Source organism: Myodes glareolus, chromosome 9 (genome assembly GCF_982192425.1).
Source record: "Myodes glareolus chromosome 9, mMyoGla1.1, whole genome shotgun sequence".
NCBI lineage: Eukaryota > Metazoa > Chordata > Mammalia > Rodentia > Cricetidae > Myodes > Myodes glareolus.
Genome location: NC_142034.1, coordinates 72,969,115 through 72,994,874, shown reverse-complemented (window position 1 = coordinate 72,994,874; position 25,760 = coordinate 72,969,115). Strand labels below are relative to the sequence as shown.

General features: G+C 50.4%; 1 protein-coding gene across 1 annotated transcript in view; it reads left to right on the top strand.

Annotated features, from left to right (window-relative positions):
* Positions 1-25,760, top strand: part of Col23a1 (collagen type XXIII alpha 1 chain) — a 287,023-nt gene extending 261,263 nt beyond the window's left edge. Inside the window, exons 9-28 of the mRNA XM_087910673.1 lie at positions 3,382-3,498; positions 4,352-4,387; positions 6,413-6,439; positions 9,572-9,625; positions 10,556-10,618; positions 11,208-11,252; positions 13,501-13,578; positions 14,977-15,030; positions 15,640-15,684; positions 16,928-17,017; positions 17,695-17,757; positions 18,107-18,163; positions 18,386-18,412; positions 19,305-19,367; positions 19,451-19,504; positions 19,751-19,777; positions 21,580-21,633; positions 21,800-21,886; positions 24,249-24,287; positions 24,734-25,760. Of these exons, the coding sequence (XP_087766799.1) occupies positions 3,382-3,498; positions 4,352-4,387; positions 6,413-6,439; positions 9,572-9,625; positions 10,556-10,618; positions 11,208-11,252; positions 13,501-13,578; positions 14,977-15,030; positions 15,640-15,684; positions 16,928-17,017; positions 17,695-17,757; positions 18,107-18,163; positions 18,386-18,412; positions 19,305-19,367; positions 19,451-19,504; positions 19,751-19,777; positions 21,580-21,633; positions 21,800-21,886; positions 24,249-24,287; positions 24,734-24,736 (1,083 nt within the window). The 3' untranslated portion in view covers positions 24,737-25,760. The remainder of the gene's footprint in view (positions 1-3,381; positions 3,499-4,351; positions 4,388-6,412; positions 6,440-9,571; positions 9,626-10,555; positions 10,619-11,207; positions 11,253-13,500; positions 13,579-14,976; positions 15,031-15,639; positions 15,685-16,927; positions 17,018-17,694; positions 17,758-18,106; positions 18,164-18,385; positions 18,413-19,304; positions 19,368-19,450; positions 19,505-19,750; positions 19,778-21,579; positions 21,634-21,799; positions 21,887-24,248; positions 24,288-24,733) is intronic.

The window sequence follows — 25,760 nt, the reverse complement described above, 5'->3', positions numbered from 1 at the left end:
CTCCCAGGCATCTAATGCTCCCTCCTGACCTCCGTGGGCACCAAGCATATATGGTGCATAGGCGTACATGCAGGAAAAAGAAAAACACCCATAAACATATATTAAATAAATGAAAATTTAAAATTGTTTTTGAAAACCTAAAAATAAAGCCAGACATGGCGGTATACGCCTTTAATCCCAGCACCCAGGAGGCATAGACAGGTAGATCTCTGTGAGTTCCCGAACAGCCAGGGCTACACAGAGAAACCCTGTCTGGAAAAAAAAAAATTAAATAATTTTTTAAAGACCAGTTGCCCTGGAAAAAGAAGGCTCAGTTTTTCTTAGTTTAATAGCCCTAAGTAAATGATTACTCCCCCTGGGCTCCTGTCACTTCATCTGCATGATGGGAGATAGCTTGGCCCTGGTCATAGAGGCTGCATTAGACAGACCGTCTACACTCTACAGGAAGTGCTCGCTGGTTCACATGAGGCTTCTTCCTTTCTTGGTCGTCAGGAACCACTGCACCATGACCCATCACTGTGGGTTTCCTTTCTTGCAGTACAGGCCATGAAGTCGGGGTTCGGCATGCCTGAGGTCTGACCTGGTACTAACACAGAGTGGAGAGTCAGAGATTTTGTGTGACAGAAGTCTGTGTGCCCCGTCGTTGCCTGTTGGTGTCTTTCTATTTTGCCATCACTGTGAATTCACTTGCACGTGTAGTCAATAATTCCCTGTGTGCCTTTCAGGCAGTTGTGCCTAAGATGACATCATACACCACTCTGGCCCAACCTGTCAATCGGGATGGCGATTCAACCCACCAGCCTTACACAGATCTCCTCAGTTTACACATGTTTGCGTGTGCACGAGTGTCTGTGCTTGAATGTGAGCGTGTGAGCATGAGTGTAGGTGAGTATATGTGTTTAACTGTGTGTGCATGAGTGTGTGAGCATCTATAAAGGAGCCTGTGTAAATGTGCATGGTGTATGTGAATGAGTGTGCATGGATGTGTGTATGAATGAGTGTGTGTGTTGTTCGACTGTGGTCTGGAAGCCCCATTCCTCTCTCTCTCTCTCTCTCTCTCTCTCTCTCTCTCTCTCTCTCTCTCTCTCCAAACCTCACCCTCTCAGAGAATCTCCAACAAAAAAAAGGGCACCAAAAATCCCACTTCTCATTCCTGGCGACTGTTGCAACTTCCTCCCCTGTTGCTGCCAGCAGCCCAAATCCCCACCTAAGCCCACAAACCCAGCTTGTGATGTCATCACCATTGCCTACAGGCTCTGTAAACTCCCTGCTTTAATTCAGTATGGCTTCTCCTCTGGCTTCTCTCTGGGACTGGAGAACTCACCCAGGAGATGCTTTGCTCAAATAAACCTATTCCCTACTTTATAGATTTAGCTTGGTCTGACTTACTGAGTGGGGAAAACCTATTATTGGGATACAGAAAACCGTGTGTGTGTGTGTGTGTATACACACGCACGCATGAACGCGCACAGGAATCTTTTCTTCTGTGTAGTGTTAGTGCAGATGGACACACAAAGATCCCCCCCCCCGTGCTCTCCTTTCCTACATACAATCACCTTCCTCCCTCATCCTCAGTCCCTGCAACCACGAATTTCCATCTGTTTAACTTTTCCTGTTCAAGAATATCAGGTGCTGGGCACACACCTTTAACCCAGCACTCAGGAGACAGAGGCAGGCGGATCTCTGTGAGTTTGAGGTCAGCCCAGTCTACAAAACGAGTTCTGGGACAGCCAGAGCTGTTACACAGAGAAATCCTGTCTAGGGAAAAAAGAAGAAGAAGAAGAATACCGGTTATGTGCAATCATAACCATACAGCGTGTAACTTTTTAAAGTAATTTTTAAGATTCAATGTTTTTATTTATGTATGTGTGTGTGCCTGCATGATTGATTGATGTGTAGCATGCATATATATAATGTCTGCAGAGGCCAAAGGGTATCAGATCCCCTGAAACTGGTGTTACAGGCAGATATGAGCTGCCATGTTGGCTGGGAAATGAACCTGAGTCCTTTGGAAGAGCAGTAAGTGCTCTTAACAGCTGAGCCTTCTCTCTAGGTCCATGTGTAACTTTGGGGAACTTTTTTTTTTCCATTTAGCCTAGTTTCCCTACAGTACACAAGTTTTTCATGTATCAAAATGCATTTCTTTTTCTTTTTCTTTTTTTGGATGGGGGTTTGCTTTCGTTTTAATTTTTGTTTTGGTTTGGAGTTTACAGTTTGGGGGTTTTTTAGCAACATGTATGTTTTGTATGTGTGTAAATGTGTTTAGGGACACACACGGCACAGCACAAGCATAGAAGTCAGAGAACAACTTGAAGGAGTTGGTTCTCTCTTTCCACTTGTATGGGTCGCAGGGGTCAAACTAAGATCAGCAGACTCTGGCAGCAAGTGTCTGCAGCTTCAGCCATCTCACTGGCCCTGTTTTAGATTTTTTGAGACAGGGTCTCAAGTATCCCAAACTGGACTCAAATTCACCCTGTAGCTAAGGATGACCTTGGGCTCCTCCTGGCTCTGTTTTTATTTTTGAGACAGGACCTCACTTTGTAGCCAAGACTGGCCTGGAACTCATTTTGGGTTTGTTTGATTGGTTGGTTGGTTGGTTGGTTGGTTGGTTGTTTTGGTTGTTTGGGGGTTGTTTTTGTATGGTCGATCAGTTGGTTGGTTTTTGTTTTTGTTTTTTTAAGATTTTTTTTGTTTTTTTGTTTTTTCTCTGTGTAGCCCTGGCTGTCCCAGAACTCACTCTGTAGACTAGGCTGACTTTGAAATCACAGAGGTCTGCCTGCCTCTGCTTCCAGAGGGCTGGGGTTAAAGGTGTGTGCCACCACTACCTGGCTCTGGAACTCATTTTGTAATTCAGGCTGGCCTTAAGTTAACAGCAATCATCCTGCCTCAGCCTCCCAGGTACTGGGTTTTGCCTGTTCTTGTTTTTTGTTTACTGCTGAGTGGCCTGCCATACTATGACCCATGACTCAGCCTCTCACCTGTGGGAAGATATTTTGAGAGTTTCCGTGTTGGGCAAAGAAAGCTACTGCAGGTATCCGCATGCAGTTGTGTGAGAGCATAAAAGCCACTTTTAATGTAGCAAGAAAGGATCAACCAGGACATTCTTGCAGGAGACACTCTGTCTTACCTACCCCGCATACATCATTTTGACAACAGATCCAGGCTTCAGATATTGAGAAGGTGGCAGCAAGGTCCACCAAGGGTCCCCTCCTGCAGCTACCAAGAAGCAGCCAGAGCCCAATATTAAAGCCTTGTGCCCTCCTCAAGGGCTGGGAAAAAGGAAAGCACAGGGCTTGTCCATCTGAGAAAGCCTTTCTGGAAGTTGAAAGTCCTCATAGTCACCTTCGCCGTCAGTCTCAAGTCAAATCATATGTCTTTCAGGGAGCCCAAGGGCAAGATGGAGCTGCAGGACCACCTGGGCCCCCTGGACCACCTGGGGCCCGGGGTCCTCCTGGTGACACTGGGAAAGATGGCCCCAGAGGAGCTCAAGGCCCAGCGGTAAGAGAAGGCACAGAACTGGGGCCCCCAAGGCTTGGTCCTATATTGGCACACACTCTGAACCCTGATCCCTAGAACCAACTCCAAACCAGCATTATTCCTAGTAGGCCCAACACCAACCATTACCCAATGCACACACTCAGCCTAGACCCAACTGTAACCCCAAGCCCATCCACAACCCATATCAGTCCTCACACCAACCAATCCTTAAATCTGACACAGACCTGCTTCCTAATCAGTGCTAATCAGGACCTTAACCTCAAATCCGGTCCCATGTCCCCGCTCAGACTATTATCCACACTCTACCCCCGAACGTGACCCCAAGCCCAAGTCTAACTCTAGAAGACCCATGGACCCTAACCTTGAGTTGCATGCTCAGCCTAAATTCCCACCTCACCTCTGTCCCAGAAACTCACAGATGAGCCCTTTGTCTGCAATTCTCCACCAACCCCTGTTCCTCTCCCTGCTCCCTCTTCCTCAATACTAATGAGCCTCAGTTTCTCCCCAAGGTCATGTGAGGCCAGTCCACAGAAAATAGTTCTGTCATCCTAGCCCAGAGACTCCAATCTTTCCTTCCATCCGGTACAGAATCTACTAGACTACCACCAGGGGCTCTTGTCGGGCAGGTTATCTCAATTGGCCCATCCATCCACTGTCACGTTAGGTGCCTAACTCCCAAAGCCTCAAACGTCTCATTTGTGATGTGGGGACAATAACAATCACTTCTTGGGGTTGAAAGAAGGTGAATTTGGTTGCTCTGCTGAGAGCCCTTGCCCATGTCTTGAGATTCAGGCTCAGTTAATGTGATATCCTTGGATCGCTCACTGCTACTGTCTGTCACATACCTCCTTAGGGTCCCAAAGGAGAGCCTGGACAAGACGGCGAGATGGTGAGTGTCTGGGGTGTTTGCAAGGCTGGAGTGCCGGGATGTGGCTCCCGGAGGTGGAAGTCTCTTTCCCACTGTAAGAGCTGCTTTCCTCATTGCCGTGACAAAGTACTTGGCAAAGGAGACGTCAAGTAAAAAATGTTAATTTTTGCTCGTAGTCCCAGGGTACAGTTCATCATGGTGGGGAAGCGTGGTGGCAGGCGCATAGGCAGCCAATCACCATGTGTCTACTATCAGGAAGCAGAGTTATGGGTGCTCAACCACCTTCTCCTGTTATTCAGTCCAGGACCCCAGGTCATGGGACAGTGAAGCCCATATTTAGTGGACCGTCCCTGTTCAGTTGAATCTTTCTGGAAATGTCCTCACGGACACACCCGGGGTGCATGTCTCATGGTGACTCTGAATCTGTAAACCCTCACCCACCCCATCACATACCAACCAGGATTCTGTAGGTGGTACATGCTTGTGTGCCCATTTCTCTGCCGGCAATGGGGATGTGGACGGGCTGTGCCCAGCCTGGACAGAGTTCTAGAACTTCCCTTCCTGGGTGAGAGTCTAGAGATCGCCTGCTACCTTTGGAGCCCTGACACAGTCACTGCTCAAGGCACAAGGAGTCTGTCCGAGAACTTGGCTGAGCATCTCTACTTCTAGTGACGCCTACCTCCTCTGGGATGTGGTGTCACCCTTGATAAAAGGAAAATGACAAGACAGACCCAGGAGGACCTGGAAGGCTCAGTGTTTTTAACCACTGAGCCACCTCTCTAGGCCTCATGAAGAACTTTGAGGATGGCTTTTTCCCCACGTTGAGCAGTTTCCTTGAAGTGTATACAGTTTTGGCATGTGTCAAAATTTTGTTCCCTTTCTTCTTTTGTTTTTTTTGGGAGGGGGGGTGTTTTGTTATTTGGGTTTGGGTTTTCTTTTTTACTTCGTTTATTATTATCATCTTATTATTTTATGTTTGTAGTCAGAGACTGCATTTTAGTCTCCCTACCACCCAGACACAGAAACTACATTAATTACAACACTGCTTGGCCAACGTCTTAGACATATTCCTACTAGCTCTTATATCTTAAATTAACCCATTTCTATTAATCTGTGTATCACCATAAGGCCATGGCCTACCAATAAGGTTCCAGTGTCTTTCTCCTTCAGCAGCTACATGGCATCTCCCTGACTCTGTCTTCTTTCTCCCTGCATTCAGTTTAGTTTTCTTGCCTAGCTTTATTCTGCCCTGCCATAGGCCAAAGCATCTTCTTTATTAACCAATGGTAATAAAACATATTCACAGCATATAAAGGGGAATCCCACATCATATGTATATGGATATTTAGCCTGTATATAAACTTGTGTACCACATGGGTGCATAGTTCCTTTGATACCCTGAAGAAGGCTTCAAATCCCCTTGCACTGTTTTGGGGGTTTGGGAGAGGGTATTGTTGTTGTTGTTGTTCTTTGTTTTCTGTGAAATGTTGTTGTGTCTGTGTGAGAATGTCAGATCTTCTGGAACTGGAGTTACAGACAGTTGTGAGCTGCCATGTGGATGCTGGGATTTGAACCTGGGACCTCTGGAAGAGAGCTAGTGCTCCAAACCATTGAGCTGTCTCTCCAGCTCCCTGGGTTTTTTTATTATTATTATTTTGCTTAGTTTTAAGTCTTGGCTTATTTTCCTTTGTTTTATTTTGGGGGTTGAGTTTATTTTTATGCTCTGTGTGTGTGTGTGTGTGTGTGTGTGTGTGTGTGTGTGTGTGTGTGTAGCTGTGCTGGGCACACACACTACAACAGCAGCATGGAGGTCAGAGAACAACTTGGAGAAGTTGATTGTCTCCTCCCACTGTGTGGGTCGGGTCAATGGGATTAAACTAAGATCATCAGGCTTGGGCAGCAAGTACCTTTCCTGGTTGAGCCATCTCTCCTCTCGTGTATCCCAGACTGGGCCCAAATTCACTAAGTGGCCAAGGATGACCTTAAACTCGAGCCTGACCTTCCTGCCTTCACCCCCATTCTAACACCTCTTTTCTTTTCTTCCAGGGCCCCAAGGGACCTCCAGGACCAAAGGTGGGTACTCAGTGCCCCTCCTTCCCCTTAGCCTCACTCCCCATCTTCTTCTCCCAACTTCCCCAGAGACACTGAGGGGGTGAAGTCAGGAGACTCAGTTCAAAGGACAGACAGGTCACTGCATGTTAGGGCTCAATTTACTCACAGTTAAATGGGGCATGACAGACCTTTCCTGCCTGGACTTCACATCAGACAGTGAGGGTTGAATCATGAGACACCGTGGCTGTTTGAGTTTGTTGTTGTTTCTGGTTTGTGGGGGGTTGTTTTGCTTGTTTTGTGGTTTGTTTGTTTTATTGATTGACTTTGGTGATGGTGATGGTGTTTGGAGACAGAGTTTCTCTGTGTAGCTCTGGCTGCCCTGGAACTCACTCTGTAGACCAGGCTGACCTTGAACTCACAGAGATCCACCTGTCTCTGGCTCCTGAGTGCTAGGATTAAAGGTGTGCACTACTGCTGCCTAGTTCTGGTTTTGGGGTTTTGTTGTTGTTGTTATTGTTGTTGTTTTCAACTTTATTATCTACGTAGTTTTAGGTTCACAGCAAAACTGAGGGCAAGGTACAGAGCTTTCTTGTATGGTCCGCACACACTCACCCTGCCCTCCCCCACACCCCACCGCCTCTGCCTCTCCTGTAGTTCCCTTGTTGTCAGCATCCCCTGTCAGAGTGGTACATGTGTCACAATTGAGGAAATTATATTGACATACTGTCCCCAAAGTCCATAGTTCATGGGGGTGCCTAGTGCAGCCGTGGGACAAATGTATAATGACCTGGGCCCTCCAGTAACATATCTAACAGTAATTGTATTGTCTTAAAGATCCCCTGTGCTGGGGGTTGGGGAGATGGTTCAGTGGGTAAAAACAGTTGCCCTTTAAACATGAGTTCGAATCCCCATCACCCAAGGAGAAAGCCAGGCATGGCCATGTGTATCTATAACCCCAGCTTTGAGAGGCAGAGACAGACAGACCCCAAAAAACCTCATGATCAGCCTAGGCAAAACAAGCTTCAAGACACAGTCACAAGGCAAAAAAGAAAAGAAAAAAAAGCAGAGAGCAAGAGTGAGACATGTGATATCATGTGTGTGCAGGGACACAAATGCATACATACTACATGGCACACACATGTTCACACATGTACACATACCACATGTGCTCACGCACACACACACACACACACACATGCACACGGACACACGGACACACACACACAAACCCTATGTTCACCTCTTCACCTGTCCTCCTCCCCGGCCCCTGGCAGTCACTGATCCCCATACTGCCTTGGCAGCTTCTCCTCCACAGCTCGATCTGGACCAAACCTTCTAGCACTCAGTGTTTTCATGTTGGCACTAGAAAAGTTCGTGACCTTTCCTAGCTTGCTCACTCTCTTGTCCTAACTAGTACTCTCTGTGTTCACTCTAGTCCTAACTAGTACTCTTCTGTCTAATTCCACATTTACGCTCCATCCCCCACTGCCGGGCTTCTCAATTGCTTCTTAGCTATAGCGAGGTTAGCTTTGCAGGTTTTTGTGTGGTCACATGTCTTCAGCCACATTCACTTCTGAAGTCCCTCCCCATGCCAGGGTCTCCTCTTTGGGCTTGGGCAGTGCTTGGCACAGGAAGGAAACCTGAAGTCTCTGTGCAGGATACAGGGCTCTCAGATGGAGGATGGAGAAAGGGCTGCAGTGAGCGAGCCTGCTCTACCCCAACACCCATCTGAAGCTGGGGGTGTCCCCTCCCCATCTTAAAGAACAGTGACTTCTCCAAGCTCAGCACAGGAATCTAAGCCTGGCTGACTCCCCACCTCACCTGTCTAACGAGTCCAGGAGCCCTGGACAAACACGGGCTGTAGGTCATTGGTGTCACTTGCACCAGAAGGGACAGAGTTCTGGCGTGCAGGCCACTCTCCAACAGCACTGACCCCTCCCTTGCACCCTCATCTTGTGTCTTCAGGGACTGTCAGGTACTCCTGGAAAGAAGGTGAGAAGACCCTGTGGCTAGAGAGAAGGGCCAGGCTGGGGACAAAAATGAGACAGGGCTTCCCGACGGGAAAGGGGTCCTTTTCTTCCGCAGACCCAAGTTCTCGCTGTGGTGAGGCCCTGTCCTGTGTTGTTGGTTCACTCACTCACTTACTCTTACCCTTCATCACAGCCACACCCTCTTCAGAGCTTGATCATAGTTCTTCAAGTGTGGTCCTGGGACCAGCACCGCCACTATCACTTGGGGCCTTGTCAGCAATGCAAATGCTTGTTACTAGGGAAATAGCTTGGGTGGCAGAATGCCCACATAGCACAAAGCCCTGGGTCTGACCCACAGCACAGCATAAGCTAGGTGTGGTGATGCACACCTGTAATCCTAGCACTTTGCAAGTGGAGGCAGGAGAATCATCCTTGGCTACATAGTGAATTCAAGGCCAGCCTGGGCTAAGTGAGACCCTATATCAGAAGAAGGGAAAGAGGAAGAGGGGATAAGAGGAGAGAATGAAAGGGGAAGGAAGGGAAGGGGAGGGAAGGGGAGGGAAGGGGAGGGGAGGGAAGGGAAGGGAAGGGAAGGGAAGGGAAGGGAAAAAGAAAGCAAACTCCAGACTGACCCTAGATTCACCTGAGACTTTGGGTGAGGCTGGGGTCTAATTAGTCAGCCTTCTGGATCCCTGAACATATAAGTTTGAGAACCAAGCACTAACCTGGAATGTTCTCCACTTTGTGACCTCTTCCCATCCAAGTCTCAGCAAAACCGCCCCATGCTCCAGATGGCTGTGCCCAGGTCCCTCTCCATGTGCCTTTCCCACGGTCTCCCTCCAGCACTTAAGCACTTCATGTGTCTGTGGATCAGGGACCGTGTGTGCTCTGGTCCCTAAGGGATGCTCACCAGCTGCTTGGTGAATGAGTGAATTTGCTTCCTTTCACTTGTCCATCCCCTGCGTCTGCCGAAACCTCCTGAGGCTGGTTTCTAGGCTGCTTGTAGGGACTGAGATGGTTCTGACCTGCCCCTGCCATAGAGGGTTAGTGTGGGCAGTGCCTGCCACTAGTGGTTGGACCAGACAGCTGTGCAGTGAATCTAGCGCAGGTAGGGGCCAGCTGAACCGCTCAAAGATGTGGTCAAAGTGTCCGTGTGTGATGACTTCAGCTGTTGTCTTCTCAGGGGGATGATGGGATGCCCAGTCAGCCAGGAATCCCTGGACCCCCAGGGCCCAAGGTAAGTATACAACCCTCTTCCTCAAAGTCTACCACCCTCCACCCTCCAAAGTTGGCATCTACCTAGAGATGCTCCTATCCCGGCCCTTTCACACCATGGGGCTAGGGCCAATTCCCAGGGCAGGCCAGAGGGAGGAAGCAGTGGGCACCCTGAACACTTAGCCTGCAGTGTGGTTTCTCATTTAAGCCATCTGTCTCCCCTTATCCTAAGTCCTCTTGGTCCCCACCTTAGTCCCTCCACCCCCTGCCTAGTGCCAGGCTGCAAGCAGGATATTATCTTCACATCTTGCTCCCCAAACCCTTTGTCACAGCCACCAAGCCCCTAGCCAGCCTGTCTCCAAAATGTCTCTAGGACCAAGCATGGTGGTACACACCCATAATCTCAACATTCAGAAGGCTGAGGCAGGAGGACCTGAGTTTGAGGCTAGCCTGGGCTACAAAGTGAGACTCTGACTCAAAAAAAAAAGAAAGAAAGAAAAAGAAGAAAAAAAAAGACAGAAGAGATGACTGTCAGAAAAATCCCTGCTTTGAAAGCATAGGACATGAATTTGATCCCCAGGACCCACATCTTTAAAGGGAGGCTAGGTGTAGTGTTACATTCACTAAGTCCCAGCACTCCAAAGGCAGAGGCAGGTGGATCTCTGAGAGTTCCAGGATAGAAACACTCAGAGTTTCCCTAACTTCCACACATAAATGTACATTCACATACGTGTGTGCCTACACACAGGCACACGCACAAAGTCTCTTGAGCTACCCCAAGACCCAGACCGAAAGGGGATGGTCATGGTCCTAAATCCCTCAGACTAGAGAGAGCCTCGAGCTTCATCCCCCAGCCCAGAAGGGCCACGTTCACCATGTGGCCTGAGCACAAGGTCCAGAGGCCCCAGGCTAGCGCCTCTGCCTGCTTTCACTGATAATTTCTCCATTTCAGGGTGAGCCAGGGGATGTGGGGCCCCAAGGAGAGAATGGAGTGGACGGTGCCCCAGGATTGAAGGTGATGATATCACAATGCTCTCTGCCCAGGACCTGAGGGGCCATTGACACTGTCATCCAGTCACCAGGGGCAATGTGATCTCCCCTTAATCTGCACTTTTAAAAAGCTCTCAGCTGGGTGGTGGTGGCGCACGCATTTAATCCCAACACTTGAGAGACAGAGGCAGGTGGATCTCTGTGAGTTCGAGGCCAGCCTGGTCTACAAGAACTAGTTCCAGGACGGGCTCCAAAGCTACAGAGAAACCATGTCTCGAAAAAAAAAAAAACAACAAATAAAAAGCAAGTCCCAGAGGGCCTGGGCCAGGGGGTTCCCCTTGACTCACAAGTAGGGTGGTCTGAGGGAGGGTGGCCCATGATTCAGAGCCAGTGACAAGGCCTCATTCAGGCCTAGCTCTGGGGTCAGCTATCATGTAGTCTTGGGCTCCTGGGCCTAAGAATCTCCACTACTCCTCAGTGTGGAAGGATAGTCTTATAATATAGACTATGAGGCCCCAGCATATGGGCCCCAGACTTTTTGGGAAAGAAGGGGCCAGAGGTGAGATAGGATATACAAATCTCACACACCAGTAGGCATCCATGTGTCTCCACAGGGAGAACCCGGCCACCCAGGCACAGATGGAACCACAGGGCCCCGGGTAAGTAGCATTCCTTCTGGTCACAGCAGTTGGATCCAAGGTCCCAGTAGCTTCAGAAGTCCTTTGTCCCCAACAGGGTCCCAGAGGACTGGTGAAGCAATAAGCCCAAGGCATCTTATTTCTTAAAATTTTAGTGATTGTACAATTTTTCATAACACATGCCTACAGTGAAAATTAAAATATGGGTGTATAAAGGCAAGAATCCCACTTGTGTTAAGTAAGAGCTCTTTCTCCCTTCCCAGGCAGATGTATCCGCCTCTAAAATCTTCTTTGCATATTCAAACATTGGTCTTCCGTTTATCATTAGGCATGACTTTGCCTGCTTTGGGGCGGTCTTGCTTTTCCAAGCCCTCTGCAAGAAAAGCAAGTGCTCTTAACTGCTGAGCCATCTCTCCAGCCCCTGACCCCAGGGTTCATGTAACCAATTCATGTGTCACCAGCACCTGGAAATGTAACTCAAAGCTGCCATCAGTCTAGCCTAAGGAGCCCCCCTCAGAGCTTGAGGGATTCAACTCAGGTACACCCTGGTCCTTGACATCCACTACGATGTTATTTTTTTATTGTGTGTGTATCCATGCTCCTGTGTTGGGGGGGGGGGTTGTGCCTGTGAGGGCAGTGACTTCAGAGGCCAGAAGAGGGCATCACATCCCTTGGAGTTGGAGTTACAGGTGGTCGTGAGTGGCCTTATGTGGGTGCTGAGAACCAAACTCAGGTCTTCTGCAAGAGCAGTGAACTCTCTAGCCCCAAGAGCAAAGCAAAGTTAGTGAGTGTGTCTATGAAGCAGAAAAATATGTACTAGGAGAAACCCAAGTGCAGGCATTTAGAGAGGAACGCATCTAAGTGGGTCAGCTATACGTGTGATCTGGCATTTTAAAGCTACTTAACCTAGGACTAAACTAAGACGTTAGGAAAACCGTGTGCTGGAATATTTTGTCTGTCCTTGAAGAGACCTTTTCTTTTTGTAGACTGAAGGCTTGCAGCTGGAGAAGGGAGTCAGGAGAGATCATAGATCATAGGACTTCTTATACATATGCCACAAGGAGGTTGAACTTGAGGTATAGTTCATGTGCAGTTTTTTTAGCAATCTGGTCTGTGGCATTTCTCAGACAGAGAACAGCTCCTTTTGCAGATGGCCTTGTCTGCTATGAAAACTCCCAGATGTCAGTCAGCGAGAGATCAGAGTGGAAGCCAGGAAGAGTGAGGGGCCCTCTCCTTTCTCATGTTCCTTGCAGACCCTAGATAACTGTCCTGCATGGTGTAGACATGTCTTTATGCTGATGATAGCATTCCTTCCCTGGCTATGTTTTCCCAGACTATCACACCCGCTTCCTCCAGGAGCTGGGGAGGTGGCTCAGCAAAAGCACTTACCGAGCAAGCGTGACAACCAACTGGATGGGCATGGTGGCCAACACACAATTCAGTGGAAGGTGGAGATGGAATCCCCAGATTGAGCTGGTCTGTAAGACCAGTCATATCAGCAAGCTCTAGATTGAACTGAGAGTCCCTGACTCAGTCAATAAGGCAGAACCAGCCTCCACTGGTTAGCACAGTGTCTTAGAAGAAGTGGTTAGGGTTGTTTTATTTACACATTTTTAAAAGTCTTCCGATCAAAGTAAGGCTTTCTAGGCTGCGGAGGTAGTTCGGGCCCTGGAGTGCTTCTCGTGAAGCCCTGGGCTCAGGTTTAGGTTCAGCCCCCAACACTGCACAAACTAGGCACGGGAGTGCATGCCTGTTGTCTGTAGTCTCAGCACTTGGAAGGTGGAGACAAAAAATCAGAAGTTCAAGGCCATCCTAAACTAAGTTTGAAGCTAGCCTGGCCTAACATCCTGTCTAATGCACACACAAGCTGGACATAGCGGTGCATGCCTTTTATCCCAGCACTTGAGAGCCAAAGGCAGGGAGATCAGAGGCCAGCGGGGTCTACATAGCAAGTTCCAAGATAGATAGGGCTACACAGTGCGACCCTGTCCCAAAAAGTAAAACAAAATAAGTAGTATTGGGATTTTTATTTTCCCGGAGATCTAGATGTCATTGGATTTGAATATCCACATGAAGGTCAATCATAGGTAACCCAGGTGGTAGCATGTTCTTCAGTTGGCCCCAGGATCCCTGCCACTTCCCCCATGTCGCCTTTAATGAGTGGACAGTATACCTGTGGCCTAGGTGACAACTCTTGGGCTTTTTGTCTCTGGATGTGATGGAGATAGCTGTATGTCACTCATGATGCAGCTCTTCCTCTCTGCCTCAGGGTCACCCAGGCCTCAAGGGAGAGCAAGGTGACACAGTGGTGATCGACTACGATGGCAGGATCTTAGATGCCCTGAAGGTAAGCATGTTCCTGTTGGGCCCTGGATGCACTCTTATGTCCATTGCTGAGGGAGCAATGGCTCACTGTGACTTACCTATGGGACCAAGGACAGTTTAACACAGAGACCTGGGTTTCATCAGGCACGTAATATGAAAATTGGTCCTGTGTGGCGATCCACACAGTGCTGAGAGACTTTCTATGAATGTGACTCCAGGAGCCCTGAGCTTCCCACAGGCCAAGGCAAAAAAGGAAAGCACTCTCACCAAACCCAACTGTGCCTCTGGGGATTCCCCAGGCACCACTGTTAGGAGAGCTGGGCTTCTCATAATTACCGTAGGGGACCAAAAGGACAAGCTTAACCAAGGGGCTTTGGAAGTCATGTGGTCTCTGGACACCAATCCAAAAAGAGATGGGTGCCAATTGCTCTTGGGTTCAGGGAGAGATATATGATAGGGTGAGGTAGCTATCAGAGACTGAAGTGGGTATTAATGCCTGACCCTGCCTAAGCATCAATTCCAGTTACCTTCCACAGGCCTCTGGGAAGTACAAGTTGATGGTAACTATGGCCCTCATTGGCCTGCATGGTGTGGTGTGGTGTGGCGTGGTGTGGCATGGCGTGAAATGTTGCCATATGGGCCTGAGTTGTATGGTTTATCCCAGGCTTTATGGGAAATTCGTGGTAGAATCCTTATGAGTACAAGGAGCCAGGAGGTGTGGGTACCAGAGTGGGAGGAGGACTCAATGTCATGGGCAATGGATGCTCTAGCTGGTTCTTGAGCGTGAGGATGTCAAACTCCCAGTGTCTTGGGAATGACCAGATGGAGTTGTGTAAGTGTGTGAGCATTATTACGGGGAGAGCTTGAAGCATGGAACTCATTGTGGACATGGGTACTGAGTCAGAAAGTGGGAAGGGTGGAGGAAATAAGTCCAGAGACAACACCATGGGACAGCAACAGGAAGGGGGCCTGCTGGGAAGAGGAGAACTTGAAACAGCATCAGAGGAGCTGGACAAGGTGTGACCTCTGGGTGCGGGCATGAGTCGGACATCTAAGTGCGTTGGTATAAGAGCTTAGGATGAGGTCAGCGCTTGACACAGTGTTGACCCATCCTCTACTGTGTGGCTGGGGAACTTCTGGGACAGCAGACAAGAGATCCAGATGATCAGGGAGGTCACAGGACCAGTAGAGCAGGCAAGACCAAGTCATTGTTCGGGTTGCATATTTGACTTGTCTTGAAAGCTGGAAAGAGACTACCCTCTTACTAGCCCCTCTGTAGACTTGAAGGACAAACCAAATTGCATGCTGTAAGAGCCAATTTGACTGGGTAGGAAGTAAGATGCTGGGGAGTTGACCTGAGGAGGTAAGGCTAGGTGGTCAGTGGAGTCTAATCATAACTGGCTTGATCTTTTGCACACAGGGTCCTCCTGGGCCACAAGGAGCTCCAGGGCCACCAGGGATCCCTGGACCCAAGGTCAGTTTGGCTGCATTCATGGAACCCCATGAATACCCAGATGAATATAGGTATTCATCTATAAGTCCCACCTGCCCTCTCCTCTCTGATAAACACACCCCTAATTTTCTCCTGCCATACTAGCCTGGTTTATGGGACTCAAAGAAAGGGATCCTGCCCCTTCCTAAATCGCATCTCTGTTTTAGACCCTAGCTCTTGAGTAGAGAGCCTAAAACTGAAGAATGGACCCCTTGGGACAGACAGTGTCCCAGGATGTACACAACCATTCTGTGGCTTGTCCCGGTTCATCACCACCCCTTGTCTCAGGACACAGAACCCAGGGTGGGCAGGCTCTGGTTCTGACACTAGCAACCCTGGACTCCATGACTAGAACAAGTCACTGAACCCTGTAGTCCTAATCTTAAGCACTCCAGCTGGCATGGGCAGCCACCAGCTCCCGCTGTCCTTCAGGCTGAATACACAGAGGGAGGCAGTGGGCACTGAAGCCCATCAGCAAGGTCCTGACCCCAGGGCTGTGAGCTGATCAGGGACAGCAATTCCCACCTTGGACCACTAACCCACTGGCAGGTGAGGAAGGCACAATTCCTTTTGTACTTTGTTCCTTTCCAGGGTGAACTTGGATTGCCTGGTGCCCCAGGAATTGATGGAGAGAAGGTCTCTGAGACTTTCATTTCTACGTCAATGTTGTACTGGGTATTTCGTGTGTGTGTGTGTGTGTGTGTGTGTGTGTGTGTGTGTGTGTGTGTATGTGTTACTATGTAGATACCAGTGAGTATCTCCCCAGGTGTCACTCAGTGTGCTTGGATGTATCTTTACTGCTGGGTCCCTGGTAGGAGGAATGTCTTGGACAGGTCATAATTGGTTGAGTGTCCTCAGGGAAGCTCTCTTCAATGCTGTCACTCAAAGCTCCTGACACATGAGCACAGAGTTGGCCTCATGAGGGCTGGAGCTCAGCAGAAGAGCACTTGCCTAGCATGCATGAGGCCATGAGTTCAAGCCCCAGCACCACTACATATATACATACATACATACATACATACATACATACATACATACACATATACATACGTGGGACTGGTAACCAGGCATGGTAACACATGCCTTTAATCCCAGTACTTGAGAAGCAGAGACAAGTGGATCTTTGTGAGATCAAGGTCAGCCTGGTTTACAAAGTGAGTTCCAAGACAGTCAAGGCTACACAGAGAAACTCTGTCTTAGAAAAAAAAAAAGCAGACTGAAGGGACATTTCGGTGGTTAAGAGCTTTTGCTGCTTTTGCAGAAGATCTGGGTTTGATTCTCAACATCCACTTGGAGGCTCACAACCGTCTATAACTCCAGTCCCAGAGCATCCAATTCTCTTCTGGCCCCTGTAGGCACTGTACTCATGTGCTGCACAGACATACGTATAAAACATCCATACACATAAAATAGGAATAAATGAAAAAAATAATAGTTGACCTCCGGAGTGTCCCAGAGGTAACACACCAATCCCATCTGCTTCCCATCCACCCCTACATCACAAGGTACACAAAGCATCCAGAAAAGCAGAGGTGGGGTGTCCATATGGCTCCCCTACTGCATTCAGCCAGTGTTCCCAGCTACCTGGGCTAGAGGTGGAGACTCACATGCAAGAAGTAGAGTGTAAGGCTGGGTGTGCAGGTGCACACACACAAAGTAGAAGAAGCAGGAACTCGAGGTCATCCTTGGCTACATAATCAAAAAGAGAAAGAGTGGAGACAGCAAGAGATAGAAATGAATGAATGAATGAACAAATTGATGAATTAACAAACAAGGTGTTGTATATAGTCAAACTTGTTAAGCTGAAGGGTTCACAAGGGTCAGGGGAGAGGAGAATGCCCACCGATCTCCACTGATTCCTTTTTCTGATGGCTTTCAGGGTCCCAAAGGACCCAAAGGAGACCCAGGAGAGCCAGGGCCAGCTGGGCCCAAAGGCGAAACAGGCGAGATGGGCCTGTCAGGCCTCCCGGTAGGTGGCTGGACTGGGCCCTACCCTGGGGACTTGCTGATGTTGGCAGGGTGTGGGGCTCCTCACATGGATGTCCTGCCGCCTATACAACCTCAGCTGCAGAAGGACTTTCACATCCCCACGGGAGCCCTGCAGGAGTGGGAGGGAGGCCCAGCCTGGCAGAAACCACTTAGCTGGGTGGCTAAGTGGCCCGAGCTGGCCCACCTCCCTGCCCTGGAGTCCAGCAACTGAATCTCCCGAGGTCTCAGTTTCCTCACTGCCAACGTGGAGTAACAACTTTCCAGTCCTAGTGGCAGTATGAACTGGACAGGACCAGAACAGCAGCTGGCAGTAAACACCCTTCACAGTCATTAGCATTTCTAGTGCTCCTGAGGCCACATTAGAACAGCTCCAGGGTGCTAGCAGCCTCTAGGGACCCATTACCTCACAGCCATTGTGCACCCCGAAGATGACTCAGCCAGAGGCAGCACCGGGATTTGAACCCTCAGCCTCTGCACCATGAGACAATTTGTCTGTGCCTTTGACATACAACTCCCCTCCATACTCAGGGCGTGTGATTTGGGGAAAACTGTTTTAAACCAAAGAGTTCAGCTCATCCCTGCTGTGGTGGGGAAGGCAGCAGCTGAGCACGGTGGGAGGGAGGTGACCTTACGAGCTCACAGGCCACTCTGCCCTAGGGTGCTGATGGTCCCAAGGGAGAGAAAGGAGAGTCAGGATCCGACCACCTACAGGAGAGCCTGGTAAGGGGAAACTGAGATTGGGGACTCTCCACACCCAGCCCAAGCCTTGTGGGGGACCTGAGCCTTGGTTACAGAGAAGCCACCTGGCCTGACCCAACATAGGACAGTGGGAAAGGGGGTGATGGAACCTCAGACTGTGTCCTCCACCCTACTTCCAGCTGAGACCCAAAAGACCAAGGGTCCTTCACCAAGTTGTACCCTTCTGGGGGCAGGAATAAGGTTCCTTCTTGCCTGGAGGTTCAGGGTGTGGCAACCATGAGTGCTTGCAAAAATGTGGGGAGCTCCAGAGGATGAACAGATGGGGGGTTAACAGGCACAGGGTAACTAACCCATTTCTAACCCTTCCTAGGCCCAGATCATAGTGGAGCCAGGGCCTCCTGGTCCTCCCGGTCCCCCTGGACCTATGGTAAGCATACCAAACATTTAGTGAACCTGGGTCAGGGACAAGGTTGGGAGGTAGCCAAGGGGAGGAAAGGCTTCTATGTGGGGGGAGCAGGGCACATCAGGTCAAGAGGGCAGAACTCCGGACAGAGCCACAAGAGCCATTAACAAGCCTGATTCCAGAGGGTCCTAGCCTTAAAGTTTTGACTCAGTCACACAGTCCTAATGATCTACTTTCTTCCTCCAGGGCCTTCAGGGAATTCAAGGCCCCAAGGTGAGTGCAGGCACACCCTGTTCACGAGAAAGTTTTATTAATGGACAGAGTGAGGCCTCTACTCAGCCGGTACATTCCCAGTGCCCTAAACAATGTCCCTAGAGCAGCCCTGTCCCATGTTTGGAGCTCTGTCCTTTCCTTCTCCCTCTGCCTAGGCACCCCAACTGTACCCCCCTTCTAGCCCTTCTCCCACTCCATCAGCCTCCTTGCCTATTTCCACCCATTGCCCATGCCACCTTCCTCGGTTCCCCTTTCCTTGCCCATGCACATCAGCGCTTTGACTGCCCACCGCCTGGACTTGAAGTCTTGGATTCAGTGTGCATTTTATGATGTCGTAGTCTTGTCTCTTAAATCAAAACCTCAAGTGTATTGTGCCATGTGCCTGTCCCATGGGAGGCAAACAGAATGAAAGTCCAGCTGGCCTCACCTCTTGTCATACAGGATCTAATCTCTCCCTCCACAGCGCAGAGGCCCTGTGGAGGACCCTGGGTCATACAACCCTGTCCCAGTGTGGTGGCCAAGCACTACTTCTGATCCTATTTTGTCCCAAGCTTCAGCACACCAGGGCTTGAAGAGACATCATTGGTGGTCCTAGTCCAAGGCTGGGCTTCAGGAAGCTGGTGGTGGTCAACTAAACTGCTTCTGTGGCATAATGGTGACCATCGGGGACCCTGTGTGTGGAAGAAGGGAAAATGTATATCCATGCAACTCGCTCTAACGTGCAGCAAGCTGGGGTCAGACCTGACAGAGCCCGGAGTCTCTGTCTCTGTCTCTCTCTCTCTCTTCCATCTGTCTTGCCTACTTCAGTCACTTCAGTCTCCACACACACCTGAACTTTCCTGTCCTGCCTGCTCTGTCCCCTCTCCTGACTGCTTTTCCACTTCACTTCCAGGGCCTGGATGGAGCCAAGGGAGAGAAAGGTGCATTGGGTGAGAGAGGCCCTCACGGCCTGCCTGTGAGTGTCATGAGCGGTCTTTGTCCTAGAGGTATTGCATGCTATGCTCACCATGCCTGCTGACCTTCTCCTCTTCCACCCAGGGACCAGTTGGCCCACCAGGCCTTATTGGGTTGCCAGGAACCAAAGGAGAGAAGGTAACCACCTGACTTTGAGCCCCCTGCCCACTGTAACCACATCCGCATCATGCCACACAGTTTTGGAGGCTTATCTTCTCTGCACCCTGCTGAGTCCCTGAACCCTGTGGGACCAATTACTATGGCTCTGTGACACCATCCTGCCCTGCCCCTTGTCTGTTACCAGCCACTGGGCTAAACTCCCAGTATCTGAGTACCCAAGATCCCATCACTACCTCCTCACACGCCCTCTGTATCTCTCCTCAGGGCAGACCAGGAGAGCCAGGACTTGATGTAAGTTTCTTATGGTCACTGTGGGTGACTGTGCCCTCCTGTGTATGTCTTCAACTCTCACATTGCCCGTACATATAGCAATCTGGTTAGCTCAAGTGTGGCCCATTCCTGATGGCTGCTGCTGACTGGCTTCCCTGTGTCCTCAGTGATATCCCCTGGAGTACTCTGGGGATGGATAGGTTGACAACCAAGGGATAGTGAAAAATTGACTAATTTGATGGATGAGTAGAAAATGGATGGATGAGATAATGGGTTTACAGAGGGTGGATAGACACAAACAGACAGATGGACAATGGATGATGACTGAGGGGATGGATGGATGGATGAATAAATGGATGGATGGATGGATGGATGGATGGATGGATGGATGGATGGATGTTGGCTGAAGGAAGAATGACAAAGAGATGGTAAGGAATGGGTTAATGGATGGATGGTGAATGAATGGGTGGAAATGGATTGATGGCCAGGAATGATGGCTGAGGGATGATTGGATGGATGGATGGATGGATGGATGGATGGATGGATGGATGGATGGATGGGTGAATGAATGGAGCATTGTAAAAGGGAGGTGAGGAAAAGAGTAAGGAGGCTGTTGCTATGTATTGATGACCAGGCCTTGGTTAGGGCAGCTTTGTGAGGAGACAAAAGGAAATGTTAGCTTGATGTTGATTGCATCAGGCCTCCTTTGGTAAGGCAACATAAACTCACAACTGAGAAGTCTAGGGATTTAACATATGTATCCAGGGCACAGCCATGTCCACACCACCAGCCCTCTCCCTCTCTGGTCTTTGCCTTCCCAGTGTGAGAATCACCAGGGAACTATTTCAGCCCCTCCAAACAAGTATCTTCCTGGACCCAATCAGTAGAAAGATTCGCCTCCCTCTACTGGTGCAAAGCAAATCTCCTTGGCTCCTGTTAACCAACCCTAACCATCATTGGGTTATAGGGATGCAGCATGCTCTCTGGCCATCACCTGGAGCTGGAGTGCTCAGTAGGAAGGGAAGGAGAGGTCCAGAGAGGTCATGTGGCAGGGGAAGGAAATGGGTTTGACGGAGAGATGCAGAGGCCTCTGGAGTATGCTCTAGACTGTAAGGAGAGTGTTGTTGCCATGGTGAGCAAACATGGCCAGGAAGAGAGGAACCAGTCAGTCTCCTGACTTGGTGGGGGCGGGGCTCACCTTCCTTTGATAAGACAGCACTATCCCCTATTGCCCTCCTACGCCTGTCTGTAGGTCTGTGCCTGAACACGTTTCTCATCCACACCCCATAGCCTGCCGCAGGAGACATAAGAGAGGAAACACACCTAATCCATTTCTGTCCCAGCATCCATCCCACAGCCTGGGCTCTATGGATGCTTAGTCATGAGGCTGGGTAGGTGGACATTAGACTAAAAGATGAATGCAGAAGAAACCGGGCCAAGACAGAGAGCACAAGTGACCTTCTCTCAGTCTGTTGAAGATGGCCACATGACTTTCATGGGTTTCCTCTGTCCCAGCCAAGTCAGGGCAAGTACCAGCTGTATCTGGCGGTGGCAAGAGGGAAAAGCCCTTCTCCATAAGCTCTGGATATACCTCTGTGATGGTTCCCAGCCAGAGACAGAGCTGGGGCCCTAAATACTCCTTTTCCTGTGCCCACCTGGTACCCAGCATGCGCATAGGCTAACAGCCAGAACCTGGCGGGTTTTTGTGTCACAGTTATGTGTGGACAAAGGAGGAGGGTGGATGAGAGAGGAGCAGAGGTGTCATGTCACAGAGAAGTGGGGTCAGCCCTCACTTCAGGTCTAACATTTCATCCATCTGTCAGGGTTTCCCTGGACCCAGGGGAGAAAAGGGTGACCGGAGTGAACGTGGAGAGAAGGTGAGGAAGAAGGGAGATGGGGCAAGCAGCAGGTGGGGAGGTGGGTGCTGGGGCCAAGAACTGCAGAGCCTGGTGGCTGCTGGACCCTGGGGCATCTCCCTGGGAGGTGGTGAAGGGGTTCCAAACCTGGCAACCACAGCTACCCTACCATTTCCTTCTTATGCAGGGAGAACGAGGGGTTCCTGGCCGGAAAGGAGTCAAGGGCCAGAAGGGAGAGCCAGGCCCACCGGGCCTTGACCAGCCATGCCCCGTGGTAGGTGTCTTGGCAGGATGGAGTTCTGACCAGCCGGAGGTGCCATTGCCAGAATCACAGCTCCTTGTGCTGTGGCCCTGATGCTCCCACCAGTGTGGCTGAAAGATGCAGCCATCTGTGGAGATGGAGGCCTGGCCAGGGAGTGTTTACCATTCCTGGTTACTTCTGTTTACTCAGCCTTAAGGCAGAGCTGACCCATCTCGGGCTAACTTTGGGTAGGGGTAGAGAGGAGCCAGGACAGGAACAGAACTGCTTTTTCCCAGAGTCATCAGTAATGGGGGTATCCTGGGAGGGGGCTAGGGGCTAGGAAGGGAAGCCCAGCAGACACACAGACTTGGTGTGTATCACAAAGTCAGGAAGTGGCCAGCCCCCTTCCCCCACCCTGACCATGGTTGCCTAAGACCTCACTGAGGTCTGACTTCCTATGGACTTGAGACTGGGCTGGCCTGAGATGGGACTTCTTCAGTCTTTGGGAGAGTCACACCATCCTGCCTCTCCTAGGTCTCTCATTCTCTTTCCGCTCCTTTCCTTCTGGTATCTTTTTTTTTTTCTCCTGTGGTTGGTCTAGCCTCGTCCCCACCCCCGTAAACACACAGACCCTTCCTTCCCTTCTCCCCCTCCTATCCGGCTCACTTCCTGCTGGCAGTAGCTCTTGATAACCCACCAGGCCTGGTAGTGAAACTCCCACAGTTCAGTTCCTGTTTTCTAGAGAGCTAAAGGGTTTATATAGCAGGGTCTAGTGTGGTACTCAGAAAGAACAGGAAAATGAAGCAGCTCTTCACGCTCAGCTGTCCAGATGTTCACTCCCAAGCACCCTCGTCAGGGCTTTGGGGAGTAGGCAGACTGACCCAGAGTCAGGGACCTCTACTCGGTCCTCTGCCCTCCAGTGAATTCCTCCAACCCTTTGTACCTTCCTCTCCTCCTTCCTAATATTTTGAGATATTAGTGAGAGAAAATAAACAGCCTAGAATCCCAGCACTCAGGAGCCTGAAGCAGGAGGATGGAAAGTTTGAGGCCTCTGCTGCACAGGGAGACTCTGTCTCCAACACAGACAGCCAGGGGCTGAGGACATGGCTCAGGTAGCAAAGCATTTGCCTTGTAAGTGTGGAAACCTGAGTTCGTATCTCCAGACCCCACGTGGAAAGTTAGGCATGGTGGTGTGTGCTGGCAAGGTGAGGACAAGGCAAATCTCCGGAGCCCACTGCCAGCTAGCCCACCCACTTGGCAGAGCTCCAGGCCAATGGACACCTTGTCTCAAACAAAAGGAGGTGCCTGAGGACCTAACCTCCACACTCACGTGCACACAAGCACACACATACACACACAGACATACACACAAACACAAAAAGACAGCTGAAAGGGTGAGAACCTAGCCCTGCTTCTTCAGAGCCTGGACCCAGACTTCCTCCATGTGAGTAAGCCTTTGTCTTCAACACAGGAACATCCTCGATGTGGAGGCAAGCGTGGGGCACCGGGTTCCCGGGGCCTTGTGAAGGGCATCGGGCCCTGCCCTGTGGTACGCAGTCTGGTTGCCGTGTGCTGTGTGCAATGCTGGGCCTTCTGGGATGCTTTGGGCTGCTGGCTCTGCCCCCTCTCTTCCTCCTTTCTTCCTTCTGGTGCATTCTACCCCTCCTCTTTTCTCCTCTCCTCACCTTCTGGTCCCCAAACCATACCCCAGCATGCACTTGGAAGGGGCTCAGGGAGTGTGTTCCATGTGTTTTCCCTGTACCTGTACTTTGGAATAGACTGAAATGTTTCTGCCTCAGGGTCCCCAGGGACTTGACATTTTGTTCACCTCTAGCTCTCCAGCCCCCCAGATTCATATCTGATGGGTGGGTGGACACTGTTGAAGCTTTCAGACATCCCCATCTTTAATGCCCAGGGTTCATCCTGATGACACTGTCTGCCTCCCAAATCCAGTCGAAGTGGCCAGGAAGGGCTGGAGAGATGCCAGCTCCTGCACTGTCACTGCTTGAAGGCATTCCTGCCCGAATCCTGAAAGCTTTCAGGGCCCCCAGGATGTCACGCCCAGCAGGCAGGCAGCCATACCACCTTTGTCATAGGATCCCACCCTCCTCTGGCTGGCAAATGTCTAGCACAGTGCCCATTATATTAGAGTGTCCTAGTTCTGTCCACTACTCAAGTGCCCCCAAAAAGCACCATGAGAGGACAGGACAGGTGCAATGGGGGACATTATGTCCTCAAATGGATGGACAAGACACCCAACCCTGCTTCAGTGGAATCCAGTGGCTTCAAGTAGCAGCTCCCTGGCTACATCTCCTTAGAGTCCCAGCAAGGGTCCGGGAGGTATTAATAGGCCACCAGCCTCCTGCCCCTGACATTTAAATCTCCTTTTTTCCAGGGCCCTGACGGGCTGCCCGTGCCTGGCTGCTGGCATAAGGTACTTTGCAGGAAAGGGTCTCGAGGGTGGGCCTGAAGGATTTGGAATGGGAGAGTTGGAGGGAGAGAGAGGATCCATGGAACCAGGTATCATCCCAGAGAGGTTTGAGTCTCAGTACCACTGTCTCAGGGACTGAATGGTCAGGATTTCCAACCTTGTTTGTGATTTTGTGGTCACATGGTCAAGGCTTAGCGCTTGGTCCTGGCTGATGGGTGTCATCTACCTTATTGGTCATCTGGGTCTTGGGTGACATCTGAACCTGTCAGTTGAAAGCCACTGGGGAGCCTCCTAGGACTTATCCTAACTGCCCCACTGTCAGGGGCCTAGAAAGAAAGGTGGGGTTACACTTGTTCCTGAAGAAATCATCAGGATAGAGGTTTCTGGTGGGGGTCACAAGGACCTCTCCAGACCCCTCCATCACCTTCCATCTCCCCCTCCTTTTCCAGTGATCCTCAGACATGGCTCCCAACCTGTACAGATCCGTTTGGATGTTTTTAACTTGTGTAAAAACAAAACAGTAATATATTGATCTTCTTTATGGGATGCGCCAACGGTGGCCTTTGAACATTTGAGAGTGTGCCAACCAGCCCTAGGACAACCTACACAGGAAGTCGGCAGGAAAGCAGACAGGCCACTCTGGAGAGTCTTGTACTCGAGGGCCCCCGGCAGGGCCTGGCTTTCCTAGAGAAGATAACGAAGGTGAAAACGCCTGGCTCAGGTGAGGCTGGACAGACTCCAGGTTGGGCCTGCAATCACCTGATTAGCAGAGACACACAACAACTTTCCCCTGATGCCCCACAGCCCCAACATCTCACTGTCCAACAAGACCCCCTTGGACGACTGCTGTACCTTCCTTCCTCTGGACCCTGCCACAGGCAGCTGCACTGAGACCCTGTGTTCAACAGGGCAAGCGACAATTCCTAGAATCCAGCACTTGGAGAGAAGGTGATGGAAAGAACAAAGAGGGTCTTGCTGTACCCAAGCTCAACAGGCTTCCAAAAGCCACCCTGTGAGAGGAGCTTGTATCCTCGGGCCTTGGGAAATGGCAGGACGCTGTGAATGCCTCAGTGTGGCAGCTCAGTGACCCCTGACTGTAGGGTTGGGAGACCCAGATGCACTAGTTGCTACTTCTGGTCTCCTTCTCGCCTCACCCAAAGCAGGAACAGAAAAACTTTGTCAGCCCTGAGGAGATAGGCCTCCTGTTCAGAGCTTGGGTCTCACTGGCCCCAAGTCTCCCACCTAGAACTCTGGCCAGCCTGGCAGAGACTGGCCTCCTAGTAGGTGGTACAGACACCATGAACCCAAAGGCTGGTCCCTGCTAGCCGGAGCAAAACACCTGTGACAGAAACCCCTGTCCTCCGAGAAGGGGCTTCAACACTGCTAACAAAGGTTCCTAGCTACCCGCATCATCCATGGCCTCCCATCCCTCTCTGTGCCAAGGTGTGAGTAATAAACCACACGTGTGTGTCTGGG